The sequence below is a fragment of the Ochlerotatus camptorhynchus genome, unplaced genomic scaffold (genome assembly GCF_037179485.1).
Source record: "Ochlerotatus camptorhynchus isolate MF236.1 unplaced genomic scaffold, CSIRO-AGI_Acam_v1.1 ptg000284l, whole genome shotgun sequence".
NCBI classification, from domain to species: Eukaryota; Metazoa; Arthropoda; class Insecta; order Diptera; family Culicidae; genus Ochlerotatus; species Ochlerotatus camptorhynchus.
This window is the reverse complement of record NW_027040773.1, coordinates 7,084,737-7,101,986: the sequence shown is the minus strand read 5'-3', so window position 1 is coordinate 7,101,986 and position 17,250 is coordinate 7,084,737. Positions and strand designations below refer to the sequence as shown.

The 17,250-nt window shown below is 38.6% G+C and overlaps 1 protein-coding gene across 1 annotated transcript in view; it reads right to left on the bottom strand.

The window, feature by feature from the left end:
• Positions 1-2,428: 2,428 nt before the first annotated feature.
• dachs (unconventional myosin-IXb-like dachs) overlaps positions 2,429-17,250 on the bottom strand; it is a 156,301-nt gene continuing 141,479 nt past the window's right edge. The window contains 8 exon segments of the mRNA XM_065228169.1: positions 2,429-3,329; positions 3,393-3,581; positions 3,584-4,785; positions 14,456-14,619; positions 14,700-14,935; positions 15,233-15,595; positions 15,658-15,830; positions 15,898-16,069. Coding sequence (XP_065084241.1) covers positions 3,033-3,329; positions 3,393-3,581; positions 3,584-4,785; positions 14,456-14,619; positions 14,700-14,935; positions 15,233-15,595; positions 15,658-15,830; positions 15,898-16,069 — 2,796 coding nt within the window. The 3' untranslated portion in view covers positions 2,429-3,032.

Sequence of the window (17,250 nt, the reverse complement as noted above, 5' to 3'; positions counted from 1 at the left end):
AGTGCTGTTTAAATTTGTTGTAGCTTTAGGTAGTAGTAATACTTCCTTAAGCAAAAAGCAAATAGATCCACACGGCAAGAGAGCACGATGCGGACTGACTCTTCCAATCCTTGTTACTTGCCTCCTGTGCTTCCTCATAAAGCTGACCGATTGCAACAAGGAAATGTTTAATCACCGCTGATCCATGTATCAATACTTTATGAATACTAGCTGACAAGAGACCATAGATGCGCAGATTCAATACAATAATTATCAAATAAGGAAGCGTTTATCTTACATCCGGATGCCATTACCTACAGTATTGATGCACAACGATGGAGAGCAGTACGATCGAGACCCGCAATATCGACTACTATCGACTGCGAGCGACATTACCGTCGTTAGATGTACCAGCTCCTCCAGCGCGTGGTTTATCAACATTCATCTACTAAACGTTCACGAACTTTGTCGATGTTATTATTTCGGTCGGTTAAGGCTGTGAACCATTTGCTGAGTTAAATTTAACTCGCGGATAAAAGTGACATTTCGAAAGTTATTTCTTATGTTCGAAAATCCCTGTGTTACCGATCGATCGGTTTTCGAGCAGAAATCAGCCACGGTTGTCAAAATTTAACTTCTTGTCTGTCAGAAATAACCACGCTCGGATAGCAGGGTTAATCGATAACTTTCCATCCGTCAAATTTTAACCAAAAGTTAAAATAATCCACCAAATGGTTCAGAGCCTAAACAGAGTAAAGATATGGTCGGTAAAAAAAGAGTAAAGATATGGATACTTGTTTTGATCACAACTCTCCAGCAGACGGTCGTGGACGAACAAGTTTACCACCATTTGAAAGTTCTTTTAATGTAGTTTTAGAAGCATTTGATCTTATCTGCACCTTCTTGCAGCTAAGAAAGATACGTAAGTCCAACATATGAGAAAAATAGATGAAAATTTATCAATAACTCATCCTTTTAAATGATGCAGGTATAGTATGTTCTAAAAAGTATACCAATCACCTTTATTGACCATTGTGAAGACCTAAAATGAAAGAAAATATGTGTTTTGATGAAAAACGTGTTTTTAGGGGTCCGTCTTCAAACAACGCTCTCTATCTCAATTTGAGTGAAATTTACGACTTTTATGTATTCAGCAAAGTTGTTTGTAATCATTTTTGCTACAACTTTGCTCAAGACGTCAACCATTTATCTCGACATTGTGAAAAAATAAATCTTTCATTTCACTTCTAGGGGGATTAATCACAAAACTCATGCCTTCAAAAGATGAAGCATGTAATACTCATCAACTTTGCTAAAGACGTTATTACTCTAAATCCACTCTCCATGGTGCTATTAAAAGCGTCAAAATGGACTTTTCAACCACTGTGCATGGGCGGGATTTTTTATTTCTTCATGTTTTGGGCTGAAATTTTCACCACACTTTGGAAAACTCTTCTACTTGATGTGTTACCAATGATTTAGACAAATAGTTTTTGAGATAGGGGAAATGGATGTAAGGTCGGCCTAAATGCCCCTAATTTGGGCCCATACATAACTTCAGCAATCGACTAAATTTTCAATAGCGACCAAAAATATCCAATAAAACTGTCCAAATGACACGTTCATCTAGATAAAATTGATAAATAACAGATTTTTAGTGAAGGGCCCAATCTTTGATCCATAGGCTAACATTAGAGCCATTTGCCATATGACCAGATGAGTGAGTTGGAGTTTTAAGCTTTTCTGGTTGAAAATTAATGCTATTTAATATTTTATTTTTTTCTTGAATTCCACAATCATATGTTTATGCTATTTTTCACATGTTCTGGGCAGGATTCTTATTAAATCGTATGATGGCCTCTTACAATCAATACTGCGAAACGATTGACTTTACAATGACTCGGCATAAACTAAAACAATATTTTAACTCCATACGGAATCATAACTCGTAAGACACAATTGTACGGTTTTTCTTTTTTTTTTAAAGATTTTTTTTTATATTTAAGAAAACAAAGCTGTATATTTTCCAATCAAAGTTTCTTTCAGTTCTACACAGATTAAAACGTCTAAAATATTTAACATTTCTATCTTTATTTATTTGTAAACTGCTTACTATGATACTAATGTTCTGTAACCCCGGAAACAGATTTCCCTGGTGGTTGGCAAATATGCTGCTCATAGTTTCATTCTCTACAGAGGTGCCGTAGACTACAAAACGGTCCCCCTTGACAGACGTGCCGAGATAAACTCCGCTGATAGTCGCCAACAAACAGACGCAAAATTACATTTCTGCTATCGTGGCAGGAAATATCTGCACGTCTTCATCGCAACATTTCATTAGCATTCGAGATTTATTATTTACATGGCAAGTAAGCATTCCGTTCTCATCCTTTCGCCGGGTGCTTTGTTTCTTTCGAGGAAAGGAAAAGAAAAATGCTATTTTTCTCTCTTATTAACTTCGGTTCTATCGGGTAAACAAGAATCTCGTTTTTAGCTGTGTGTGGTTTTGTATGAGTGTACGTAATACTTAAAGTCCTATTTCGTTGTGAATGAACCCAGGATAGTCTTTGCCATGAAACGACTGTGAGGTCAATAATCAATGGTAGAAGACATGTACTTAAACAAGTCACTTTCTAAACAGAACATAGTTGGCACTGAAGAATCCTCATAGAATCAACGTTTCTATAAAGTATGGTTTACTTATGCAAATAATCAGTTTGTAAAGAGGCTGTTCTCCTTATCGGCTAAGTCTTACAGATACTTATCAGTCCTAGGGTGTAGTACTTATTACCGTTTGTATTAAATACATGATATTACGTTGATAAAATGGTAAATATAATGTTGTATAAAAGGTTCTGTTCTCTGAAATGCCTTACCGTCTAGGATAAAAATGCTATCGATGAAAGATTAACGACTATCGATGTTTAAATAACCTGTGGTTGAAGTAGCGTTTTGTGAATTGGAAGACTTGAGGATATAGTTTAGATTAGCGTATGAGGCTGATCGATAGTACAAACGTGTGGCAACGTGTGTTTTGATGTGGATTGTCCAGATTAGATATTGACAGCAGCACCTGTAGGTGGTGGCGGTGAAGTCGTAGTCTTGACCAGTTCCATATACTGGAAGGGAACGTGCAAACTAATGCCGTTGTGTTCGACGATCAGATGGCCTCGCCGATGCGAAGCTCCGGTAACCGTGACAGCTTCTCCTTTACGCAGCTGTTCACCAACGGATGAAGTGGCCGAATCCTCGGGAAAGTTCATTTTCATGATTCGCGTTTGCGGGTAACCGAGTTTGGAGTTTCCTGTGACGGTGTATGACCGCGACGGTGGCACCGGTGGAGGACGTTCCTGTTAAGGGTGAGAAAATGATGTTAGTGAGATGTGAAGTTAAATTTCTCTAATTCAACTTACCAGATCAAGTCCGAACAGAGTACAGGTTTGGGCAATTATCTTGGAGTCACATTTCTCATTCGGGTCAGGTGGCGGTGTTCCAGCAATCGGCTGTGGCCTAGGTCTCGTTGCAGTTCCTGTATTATTGGCTTTGGCAGTCGGTCCTGTGTTACTTGGTCTTGAAGCTGAAATACACCAAATTAAAATCTTTATGTAATCCATTCAGCAACTGATATTATTCCGAACTTACCCGTACTCTTGTTCAACGTTAGCAGCCCATTTCCAACTAGTTTGATTTCATGAGACCTTCTGATGGTGCCCAACCGTTTCCTCAGATTCCATCCACGCCATGTTGACTGTATGACCGTGGCACTTTTCATTCGAACTTCAGTCCTTAGGTGTTCCAAATGTTGCCGAATACCTTCACTCAGGAAGACATGCCTTTTACCCGGTGCCCACGACAACGTTACCGATCCATCCAACTCAGGTGGGTTCTCGAGTGCAAAATCCAAAATCAATTTACAGTCTTCTAAAGCTTTCTCCTCGCAGCGTCTGAGCAGTCGGAACGGTGCCAACATTCGATATCGAGCGGTAAACTGCTTGAAGCGCATACGATGTGGAAAACCACTGGCCATCAAATTCACGGTTTCTAGCACCTGAAGGGCGCGAATTTGTCGCACCACGGTGCTACGGTCGAATACACCAGCCTTCTCTACAGTGTTACTGCGAATACACCGTACAAAATGCGGTCGTGCATGCACCAATGTCCTTAGCAAATTATCCAATCTGGTATGGAAGTCCTGTGTCAGAGTCGAAACCGGTTCATCTCCATTTAGCAAGTCGGTATGTGAAGTGGGTGCAATTCTGAAACTCAAACCACGAGGTACATTCTCCTGTGCATAGAGTGCTTTCAGTTCCGTTCCAAATAGATGCGTTGCAAACCCAAAGTTACACGTATGTTTGTAGAAGACTGACACCAAATCGTCCGGCACAACATCACGGTTCGTGTCCAGAAAGTTCGTCGTATCATACTCAACGCGTCCAGCAAAGTGTCTTATGGCAAACATCCTCGGATCGTACGGCTCCGAAGGCCGTTGTTCCAAGCGTGCAGAGTTCCTGTGCTGTACTTTGATCTTTGCCACATAGCTCTCTGCCGTTCCGCGAACCGAACATTCAGCATCCAGCATGCTCAGCAAGCCAGTCCGAAGCGAGGAAATCAAATCGATGCACGGCACGTTGTCCACATAATCCACTTCCGCATCGCAGATGATTCCCTCCTCCCGGCACGATTCGACCGAACTTTTGAAGATGTGAGTATTGTAAAAATGTTGCATTGTTTCAGCGCATAGATTGATGCAGAGATGCTCCAGCTGAGCCGGGCGAGGTTCTTCGAATCCAAACATGTCCAGAATGCCTGATGGAAGAGAAGTTAAAAGTATGATAAGAAGAGAATGATTTCACACCTAGGGGAGCCCTACCCGAGCATAGTCGGATACTTAAATATTATCAACATAAATTGAATGTTCTTAAATATAATTGCAATAATTCGCTGGTTGGAACGCAACCTCATCCATCTACCGAATTCCATTGAGCCCGCTTAGAAGTTGTCAAAATATAGCTTTTTATATGTTGATAATTTCCAATGATGATCAATGAAATGTCAAGGCCAGTTTGATAGGGGGAATGGATGTAATGTCGGCCTAAATGCCCCTAATTTGGGCCCATACATAAATTCAGCAATCGACTAAATTTTCAATAGCAACCAAAATTTTCCATAAGTACCGTCCCAATGACGCTCGTCTAGATAAAATTGATAAATAGCAGATTTTTAGTGATCGTCTTAATCTTAGATCCATAGGCCAACGTTAGAGCCCTACATAATAACATTACTGGTTACTCGTTTTGATTAGTTTTCAGTGATGTCAAGATTTGTCATTATTTTGATAATACTCATACATTTTTAAGATCTAATTTTAGTTCTGATAGTCGTTAATTCGACCCCAGGATTGTCAAGTCATATAACAATTATAACAAAATATGTTTTACTTTATTTTCGTTCTCTGCTCGGGTAACTAATGCTATGTTTTACAGATAGGGGGCATTCTCAGCAGCGTTACCCGGCTGATAAAGCAGATTTGGAGAGTTTTGTAACATAAACTGGTTTATGTCTTGGATTTGTACACGACCTTTGTTCACTAATCGAATGCACGGTCGTTCATTCTACCTCAATGACTGAGTAAAATTGTACTGTTCTGTGTAACTCCAGTTTTTAAGATAATTGTATTGTCGATCAAGTTGGACACCGGAACCCCACCTGACATGAGATTTCATTCTCGTTATGTACGTTAAACATAACGTCGGACATACATATTGCGCATTATAGCGGGTCATTGTGCGAATTTACTGCACTATATCCGACACTTGCTTGAGGTGTTTCGCTGTGAGATCCTTGTTTTCGTATCCACTTCGAAACTTTAAGTGCACAAATATCAGCTTCATCGATACGTACCACAAAGAAACTGTTACTTCACGTTTGCGGTACTGCAGCATACATGAAGTAGCAGTTTCAGGTGAAATGGGGTATTAATTTCCGAGATATGTGTAATAGAAAGTTCGAAGTGGAAATGCATGTATAGCCTACGTGGTGGACTCTACAAGGAATCACCTTAACGTACAGAACAAGAGTAAAATCGATTGTCGCGTATGGGTTTTCCAGTTGTCAACTGTACCGATAAGATTTGAGTAATATTTCAGTGAGAGAAAAAGTTAGATTAACCGTCGTTCTTGGTGTGTTTGCTATTGCTTTTGCTACTGTGATACCTGACTTATAAGGAGAGTTCCTCGAATACAACGTATAGTTCGTCTAATTTCACATTGCAAATGCTATGTAAATTTAGACGAGTCTTAAGTTTTATTCGGGGTACTTGTGTACAACAAATATTCGTTATAAGTCAGGTAACACAGCCCAAGTAACAATTCTGCAACCAATTGGCATACACTCTGATTTATGATGGTTTTATAATGGCAATGAATAATCCATTTAGTTTAAATACAGCATTTCACAGTGTAAAACGTTCCTGCTTAGTAGTTCACCTTTTCCCTGTTTTAAAAACCTTTTTCAGTCTGGTGAGAAGTCAAAAACTGTCTTGTTTTAAAATTAAATTTAAAGTAGTTCTCAATCCCACTATAAAACTGTTCTATAAATCCATCAAAAACTTCATTAGCAATTTTTTATTATTGTCTTGATAAAATACTCTATTAACTTGTTCTATCATTTTAAAAACAATCAAAAACCATTAGGTTTTAAATTAGAGCAAAAGGCATATATTTTTGCCTTTTAGGCTTTTAAAAGTGTATCAAAAAATCTCCTCTGTTTATAAATTGAACGTTAAGGATGGATCCTCATAGTGTATAAAAACCAAATTTATGTCAAGGATATCTCGAAGGATAAGCGAAATTGAAGGAAAAATTCAAGCGATGCTAACGACCGAAGGGAAGTCGATTTCAGTAAAATTTAGTTCTTTGGAAGAAACAGCACGTCCGACGGAACGGGTACCATCAACGACTGAGCATCTGGTGCAGAAGAGTGAAGTGAGCGTGGTCCTCAAATCCATAAAACATTGTCAAAACAGTCTGAAAACAGACCAGTCTTCTCCAGACCTTGCGAATACATGAAGGTCGGAATAACTTGCATCAGCACCGACAGCAAACCACTGAAACTGTCAGTAAGCGGACACTAGTTGGTTTCCGATCCATAGCGGCGATTTTATTCGGCGAAAGGGTCATCACTTGGAAAAAATTCATTCAACCGTACATTTCTGCATCGTTGGATGGTGCACTTCCAGAACCATCCGGAAGAAGGGGATCTTTTCGGGAATGATCGAGGTTACAGCTGTGCAAAATGTTGTGAACACTTTCTGAGTAACTGCTTCCAAGCCATCGGGAGAGAATCGCTTGGAAGAACGCTGAATCGCACAGCGCAACTATCGAAAGATAAACAAACTTTGGCGTTTAACATTTTGTAGGCAACATTGCCGCCATAAATGCTGCCATAAATCTGAACGGATTGAGATAAAACAAAATGGCTTTAGCTAATACAATACAGTCTACAAGTTTTGTTCATAAAAGCCAATTCAAAACCTAATGAATTCGTTAAGGATTTCTTGAAAGCAAAATAACTTTGACACAAATGGTCCATGAAAATCAATTTTTATGCCTCCGCCATATTTCAATTATTTTGTTTGTTTTTTTATAATCCTCGCTTTTCAATCTTTATTTCCTTGGATATAACTTTATTTTAGTTAAATGATAAATATTTAGAATGCAAAAATCATGAGAAACAAAAATCTCGGCTAAGCTTAATGTAAAATAATTAGTAAAATCGATGTTTTCCGTGTGCGGACTCAAGTTTTTATTTCAATTATTTTGATAAGATTTGATGGTATTTATAAATCCTTTTTGACGTAGGACTACGTCTTTGATTTCTATATGGGGGTACACTTTGTGAAAACCGAAAATGGAAAATGTAACAAATTAAGAAAGATTTTGAACGTTAATAACTCAGCTTCCCCTGGTCCAATTTCAATAATTTTATAACCAATCGATCAGAAATATGGCTACGCATTGATAACAATGCTTCCGAATGTTGATTTTCAACAAGAAACTATTAAAAAACTGGTAAATGTTCAGCATTGTCCAAAAGCGTCGGATTAACAAACAAATCCACCAATTACCTACATGCATATGCTGCTTCCCCAGCACAGTCGTCAGAGAGTAGTAAGTAGACAAAACAAGTCAAAGTGGCATTCGCCTCCGATCCTCGGGCGCGTGCGAACAGGGAGGATGGAATTGCGTAATATTTTGCACACTCATCGCCATGTTCAGAACCAAACGCAAATTCTTCGAGATAACCACCATCCGTCGTCTGGCTCGCCGTGGCGGTGTCTGACGTATCTCCGGTCTGATTTACGAGGTGTGCTGAAGGTGTTCCTGAAAAATGAGATCTGTGATGCTGTCACCTACACTAAACACGCCAAACGTAAGCGGCCATGGATGTCATCTACGTTTTTGAAGTGACAGAGACGCACTCTGTTTGGTTTCAGAGGTTAAATCATCACCAACATTGGAAACAAAACGGCTCTTTTCATGGCCACTAAGCTTATTACAGTAAAGAGTAGGAATAGAATTCATCTGCCTGTTTGTCCATATTCAGAACCACCGACCACACAAAATGCTCATGTGATCAAACTGGAAGCAGGGATACAAATTGTTTTGATCAACCTTGATCAACTTTGAATCGCCACGGCCGGATATTTTCGATGGAAGAAGCAACAATCTAGCATCTAATTCGACGAAGACGGCAGGAAACATTTCTGGATCAACAATAGAATAGGGCCCATCAGCATTTGTAAACAAACCGTTCCAAAGCCTCACAAATCGAAGGCCGCTCACACAAACCAACACCAACATCTTGTAGGTAGAAGTTTCCCCTATCCGATGATGGTGTTGGTTTGTGTGGGTGGCCTTCGCTTTGTGAGTAAAGGGCTTTGGAACGGTTTGTTTACAAATGCTGATGGGCTCTTTTCTATTGTTGATCCAGATTTGTGAAGCCGAGTTATTTACGAAAGAGAGTGTCGATGAAGAGAATCGATCAATGTAGATAGGACCTATTGAAAAGTGACGCGAGATTTGTTTTCCGTAGTTGGAGGCGAACCAGCCCCAGGCTGAAAGCCTCCATAATAAAGATAAATTAATTAATTAATTGTTTTCCGTACTGAGCTCCAATGCTACCGACGGCAGGGAGGCAGCTCCCAGAGATGTTATGCCTTAGAACATGCCAATGGCGCCGACTGAGATTGGACCCAGGCCTGCTGGGGTGAGAGGTAATCACGCTAACCACCGGCGCCGATATCTATCACGGCAAATGAGAACGACCCAAATTTGAGTTTAGTTATCTCAGAAATAAGTGCAGGAACTCAGCGATGAGTGAATATTCCTCATGTTTTCCCAGGTTTTTCCAGGATTTTCCAAGGAAATATTCCCGAATTTGAAGTCAAGATTGGATTCACTCAGTCTATTGGTACTACTCCGAGACTGAATAAAATTTTCGTCAATTTCCTCATTTTCTGGCAGATTTTTTTAGGTTTTCCACAGGAAATCATGACAAATTTACTCATCGCTGAGTTCCTACACTTTTGGCGATTATGAGTTAACTAAACTCAAATTTGGGGCGTTCTCATTCGCCATGTACGCAAAAAGAAAATAACCAGTGTCGCTACTTGATAGCAAACTACTCATAATGGGAGGAGTCTTTGTAGCTTTTATACCACTTGGTTGCACATCATTCTGCTTTAACCTAAAAAGATATAAAGCAGCGCTGCTATTAGCTCATTTTCGCTTCGGACGGCGTGGACAGCAATAGTAGCAGTAGGTCGTGGCAAAAGAGGTGCCAACCGTCATCGCAAATTCTTCGAGATAACCACCATCCGTCGTCTGGCTCGCCGTGGCAGTGTCTGACGTATCTCCCGCTGATCTACGAGGTGTGGTGAAGGTGTTCGTGGAAAATGAGGTCCGTGATGTTGTCACCTACATTAAACACGCCAAGCGTAAGTGGCCATGGATGTCCTCTTCAATAAAACGGCCCTTTTCAGGGCCATCAAGCTTACATCAGTTAAGAGTTGGAATAGAATTTATCTATGCTTAATTGTCCATATTCAGAACCACAAGCCCCCAACGACCTCACAAACTCGGAAGCAGGGGTGCAAGTGATTTTGATTGATTCTCGTAATCAACTTTCTGTTTTGAAAAAGATTACTACAAATTTGGATCGCATACAATTCAAAACCGGAAAGAGTTGAGATAATAGATATTATTGATCAATTAAAAGAACTTAATGCTCTTCACATTTATTCCGTCGACTAGCGGTCCTACGTCAAGCTTCCGTTCGTGCCCCTAGGCACAGACCCTTCTACTTTTTATCTTGATTGTTGTTTTTCTAGTGGCTAGGGTAAATGGCTCGGATAATGCTTTTAATTGTTGCCAAATAGCTTTTATTGTAGCTTAAATACGGTTTTGAAATGGATTTCAATGCGTTTATCGTACAACCATTTTGCAGTAAATCAATCTTGAATAGCTTCGAAAATACACCTTTCAGAACCTTCTCCAGGGTGGGCCAACTAGACAGATTCTAGCATCAATGAGGTTTTGGTGGATGCATTAATGGCAAAGCAGTCTTAACCAGGGTTTTATGAATGTTGTTTATATAGTAGCTTTGTAGTATTTCATAAAACTTAAAATGTTACTTGGGAATTATTCTTTTGAACATATTTCAGGCAAATTTTATAAAAATTAGTATATCTCAATCGTTTGAAGATGTACAGCTTTCCGTCTACAGCAACTTTTCATAAAATGTTACGTTCTACAACTTTGCCGAAGACAGCAAACCTCTAAACGAAAAAGTTTGTATCGCTGCGTCATCTTTGCAGTCAAAATATGAACTATTTTCATCCTCCAAATTGTAGTACTAACTAATTCAACTCAATTGGATGCAATCTCAGAGCGTTATACATTTTTTCCTGCTAGATTTCATTCCTGACTCACTGTGTACTGTATAGGAAACATATTGAAAAATTGATTTACTTAACTGTAGAAATTCAAAGAGAAAATCGGTGAAGAAAATGTATCATCCCAGTTAGGACCTTATGTTTCTGAGCGTATTGTAATCATCAATATGGCGAAAATACGGCAATACTACGTGAGAGGAGTTTCACGGGTTTTTCATCGACTAAAGGAAGAAGAACGGATCTATTCCAATACTAAAGGGCCACCCACATTAGATCCGTTTGCGTTGCGTTGACGTAAATATGACAGTTAGACAATAGATTTAGCTGTCACTTTGGCGCAACACGTCCGATCCGGATCTAATGTGCGTGGGCCTTAATCGAGAATTATGCCAGTGTTACAAATAATTGTAAATCAGATTCAGCATAGGGGATCTCATATCCATAAATAGATTTTGGACAAAATAAGAAATCTGAGCACATCAACGTTAAATTTGTTATTTTCATAAATATTTAATCAATGTCAATATTTAATGATGTTTCACAAAATAAATTGAAGTATGTGTACAACTTCTACTCAATGGACGAAGTAGTCTAAATTCCCCCACAAAATGATGTAAAACGCTGGTAACCGTCAACAATGCTGATGATGTACACACACACACACACACACTTAATTACGGCTTCCCTGTTCGGCAATTTGTTTTACAGTTTTCGAACTGTAAATCACAAAATATACCGAACATTCAGCTTCTTTCAATAAACCCAACAAACAATTTGAGTTGATCAACAGCTGAATTAGCTATTTTTTAGCTGAAGAAGCTTGTTTTTGCCTGAATTAGCTCTTATTCTTAATGTTTGTTTGGAAACTACTCCTGTTCAGTAGCTTTTGCGACAAACTACTGAATACTGTAAAATTGCAGCTTTACGGCGAATGACTAAAACTCAGTAAAATAGAGTACCGAGTTTACAGTATCCATTATGGTTTACTGGACAATCATCGAACGAAATTCCATAATTGTTGATCTCACCGTAAGTCAACTTGCTTGCATCATTCTCCTCCGTTTTACATCGCGCACTTACATCGAACTTGTTTGGAAATCTGTGTGATAATACAAAATCTTTGTGAAAATAAATGAAACATCTGGAAGCCAACGCAAGAGTGTAGAAACTGACCCGGAATCAAATCGATCAATCATTTGTCACGGTCAAATTATGACATTATGTTAAATTCATTGTGACTTATGTTAAATTCATAAATAATTGAAATAAATTAAACAAGATTATTTTCCTAGTATATTTTTAAAATTCCCGACTTTTTTTCCTGTTTTTTTTCTGGTGAAAATAAATTATTGACTTTTCCTCGGTTCTCCAGGTTATCCTGGGTGACTCCCCTTCCTGAATAAAACACACTATTAAAAAATTTCACTCAAAAAATTCCACACGTCATTATCATGTGTCTCACACTTAATTTTGCGCTTATTGTGAAACACATCCATTTCATGTGTGAATCTTATGCTATAAACCATGCCTGAACACTATGGATTTGAATTGTGACACACTTGGATTCTATGTGCCTCATATGGTGATATCAATAGCTTTGCACTTCATAGTTCAATATTCTACAATATTCTACTTTATCGACTTCTACTTTACCGACTATAAAAATGAATCGACAAATATATAAACAAAACTGCCAGAGGCCAGAGCTTACACATATCTTTTTAATGCGTCTGATTTGGGATTTGATCATGAACTGTTGGGGTGTGCTGCTGCCAGAGTCTTCGTTCGATCCGAGGTTCGATCTCACTGTGCCACGGTTGGTCTCATATATGAGGCGGGTTGATAGGATAAAGTCACAACTCTTGTTTTCGATGTTTACCTTTCTGAGCAAACAATTCACATCGTATTGAAATGCAAAACACTTTAAATCCATCTGTTTTGAACAGTAGCGTGATTCAATGTGCAATACACTTGAATAGATAGTGAAAGATTTTCAACATTTCAAAGTTTGAAACACTATAAATTAACGTGTATAACACATTGAACCAAGGTGAAATACACTTAAAGTAAATGTGATTCTGCATTTAAAAAATCAAGTGTTTAAACACTTCGATCAAACGTGTGAAATTTTTTGAGTGTTTGTGTCGAGCTTTTCAAAATTATTACATAATGTAAGTGAAAGTACTGCTTATTTTCCGGTGATTTTGCGTGACTGCTCTTAGGTTAACAAGCATATCGAGCACTTGGAATCATTAGGGCATTATTACTTTCGTCGGTCAACAAATCGATCAACTTCTATAACTTATTACAGCTACTCATCGTGAGTGCTCAGCCATCATAAAATCGTTGAAAGTAACTTTGTAAGTCAACAAAATTAAAAAAAAATGTTTTCTTTGAGATATCACTTCAGATTGGAAATAGCTCTCGATAGATTTTTGCAATCTGAAATGCTGTCTCAGAGAAAACCATTTTGGAAATTTTATCTACTCACTAGGTCACTTTCACCGTAAGACTTTATAATTATACTCAATATTGAGTTAATCTCAGCGGCCGTGTATTTTTGTGTGGTTTGAAACTTAGCTAAGCGTGTGTTACATGCTATAATTTGTCGATTGACGATTGCAGTCGGTAAAGAGGTAAACAAATAAATTTTATTTTTAGAAGGACTATGGGCCATTCAAATATTACGTAACGCAAGAGGGGGTGGGGGTAGTTTGGAAATGTGTTAACCACCATGTATTAGGTATAGGAAAAGTGCGTGGCCCCCTTGTGTGGGGTATTCAAAAATGTACTTTTTTGCGTTACATAATATTTGAGCGGGCCCTAAAGATTTTCATCGTGTATTATTGGGGCAGTATTGAAATTGAATTTGAATTAATAGATCATTAATCTCGATGAAAATTTCAAATGGCCCTATCTGCTTTGATCAATTCTCTTCATCGACTTTCTTTTTTGATAACCATTGCAATGTGAACAGATTTCGTGCTAATTTTACCACATTGTTTGATAAAGGTGGTTCTTATCTAGCGTCTAGAACGTCAAATACAACAGAGGTAGGTTTTGCAGCTGAGTAATTAATGAAAGAGAATCGATCAATGCAGATAAGACATTTTGAAATGTTTATCTAGAAATGGCATGACTTCAATCAACTCTAAGTTGATCTTCGATAGTTAAAATCTTTTGTTCAATAAGATTCGTAAACCGCAACTTTCGTTCTTGCTGTAAAAAGGTAGCTTTTTCAACATGTCTGGCGTCAATAACAGTTATTCAATTGTTTATAAAGTTGCTACTTAAACATTTTGCACACCACGTACTTTGAGAAAAATTATGTAATTTAACATGGGGAGCGATCTTCGTGTACGCAAAAATTGGCGGCACTTCCCTAATAAAAAATAACCATAAACGAACGATAACCCAAATCATCGAACTATTCCACAAATGGTTTGGATGATACCCAGAACACGTCGTTAAGCAAAATAACCGTACAATTTTATTAGGGTTTCCAGCATTATTTATACATACCGATAAATCCATCAGTTGCGTGGCGCACTGCATTGTTCAGGGCAGCCATCGATTTGGAACCCGCATTGCCACCAATAGTGGACGCATGTTGACTTGCAACTTCCGCTTGATTATGCACCGATTCGTTACTATCGGAACTGAGCGTTCCCAGAGTTGAACCCAAGCTAAAATGATAACCATTTTGATTAGATGAACGTGCTCTCATAGATAACGCAAGGGACAAGTCATGCGAGGGGTTACACACCGTTTCAGACTGTTTGCTCTCCGCACGATCGTCGCCACCGTTCGGCAGTAGAGTGCCTTCGCGAGAGAATCTCTCGTCATATTGGACATGTTTGCATCGCACACCGATTTTATCAGCTGACCACGTGCATTGTGCGTTCGAATGGTAAGCCCGCGAAATAGCTGCGCCGGAGGAACCCCAAGCAAATTGGCAACTGCATTGAGTTCCGTTTCACCACTCACTTCCACTTCGAGGCCCTATAACGATACGGGTAAATGGGAGGATGTAGATGTATTTCACACATAAACATATGATACAATAATTTATTGTCTTATCATTCAATTTTGCGAATGACATAAGAAAAAGATCAGAAAAATTTGCTCAGACGTAAAGAAGTTAACTATCATTGATAATCAGACGTAAATTACCCATATGTTGTGTCATCATAGCAAATTTTCGAAAAACCGAGAGGTGGATTTGAACCAGTGACCTTCCGATCATAAGATCCGAATCGGTCCTCAGAACCAACGATACAATAGTTATATGAAGCTTACCTGCCCATCCACAAACTGCACGTTGCCTAGTAGTAAGACCGCCGCCAAGACCCGTACCACGTCGAGAAAAGGAATACCGAGAATACCCAAACATGCTTTCCATGCCTGAAACCGTGCAGCATCTTCCTGTTCGTCCTGTCGGATATCGCCATTCTGTAGGTACCTCAGGTTGGCCGGTGAATAACCTTCGAGATTCAGTCGAGCACACTCTTCTGCATTCAGTCCAGCTAGCATTTGGTAGAAGATGTGATAGTTTTTCTCGTTCGGCAGTGGCCTTATGACACGGGTTTGATCCAGAAAGTAGCAGTGTATCTTGGTCCGATAGAGTGCTCCGTCTGTTACTTGTACTTCGATAAATTGACCCTACGGTGGAATTGGCCATGAATCTGTTTGCTTAGGAGGGAAATCATTTCACAATAACTTACAATCCGACTCGATTCAGAGTTGGTCGAGGTTTTGGCCGATCCGAGTGATCGCAGTACGGTGAAAGCGGCAGCTAGGTGTTTGAATGCATCGGTTTCGGGACCTCCTCCGGCTACTGCGAATAGCTGCCGGAGGAGCAACATCGAGCAGTGCGTTTTGCCAGAACCGGAGGTGCCTTTGTGATGGAAATATGGTTACAATTAATACGCACAGTTCCATGAAGATTTAGGTCTGCTACATACCTGATAAGATAATTGCTTGAGGGTAGCCTGTTTCCGCTTGCTGGCGGACGGCTTCTTGTACTATTTTGCGTAGTTGAGGTGCTAAGGGAACGGAACGCGTCGACGACAGAGTTAGCGGATTGCCGACATCGTGGTATGGGTTAACGGAGAGCAGGATAGGGCCGACGTTTGTCTGAAATAGTAAAGGGAAAAATCAGTTTCTAAAATGGCTGAGGTTTTTTGTTTTGATAATTTATTTGTTAATTTATTGCACTGACAATTATTGCCGTTTCAGTAGGATACAGACTCAAATGATTAAATCAATTCCAAATATCTTTACGATTTTTTTAAGGTTATGGGCAACGATGCCACGTATCCTGATTTGTGTACACGACCACCTGGTTAATTTTGATACAGTAAGGTTCTGGAACTAGTTCGTTAGTTAAACAAATAGTCAATTTTTGGAACTATTTTTTGAAGTAACAAACTTGTTACAGCACCTTACCTGAGCAAAGTCTGAGATCAAATTGAAATCTTAATTTGATGTTGTGATTTCGCTGATAATTATTACTCAGGTTGTTGTCGTTTTGGTCATTTTAACGGTTAAAATATCAAAATTGAGAGCAAACATATCTTCCTGTGACATCACATTGAAAACTATTTCTGCTATCAGTGAGAGCAAACTGAAAACCAAATTTGCTATCCATTTTTCCTGTTGATAACAAAACAAGTATTGAATTTGATATTATGCTAAGGCAATGAAAACAAAACCGTAACAACATATTTTTAAAGAGCAAATGTACAGTAAAATGAAAACAAAATTTGGTATCAAATTTTTCAATGTGTAAACTGAAATCAAATTATGATTTCAGTTTGATGTTGATATCAAAACTTGATTTCAATTTGCTGTCATTTTGATGCTGGACTTTGCTCGGGTACTGTGTCAAACTAAACAAGGGGGTCCTAACTAAAATTCGTGTACAAAAAGGAGAATACATGGCATCGCTGCTTATGAGCCAATCAGCCGACGTTTTTGCTGTGTGTTCTTAGTTTTTCCCTAGTCCCTAGTAAAGCATTTTTTTTTCATTTTGAAAAAAATCCTAAAATTATAATATTCTTTATAATTACGTACTTATCTGCAAACCGGTTACTAACAGCAGATACACAACAACTATTTGTTTTTTTTTCAATATATAAATGATAAGAAAATAAACTCTTAACATTAAAATGTTTAATTCATTATTAAGCTCAGCAATCATTTCCACTCACAAATTGATGCAATTTTATTGACACTAATTCAATCTTCATACAAACACCGACAGCATGATAAACCATGCCGGAAATAATCAGGTTAGATTACGCTTAGTCATTTTT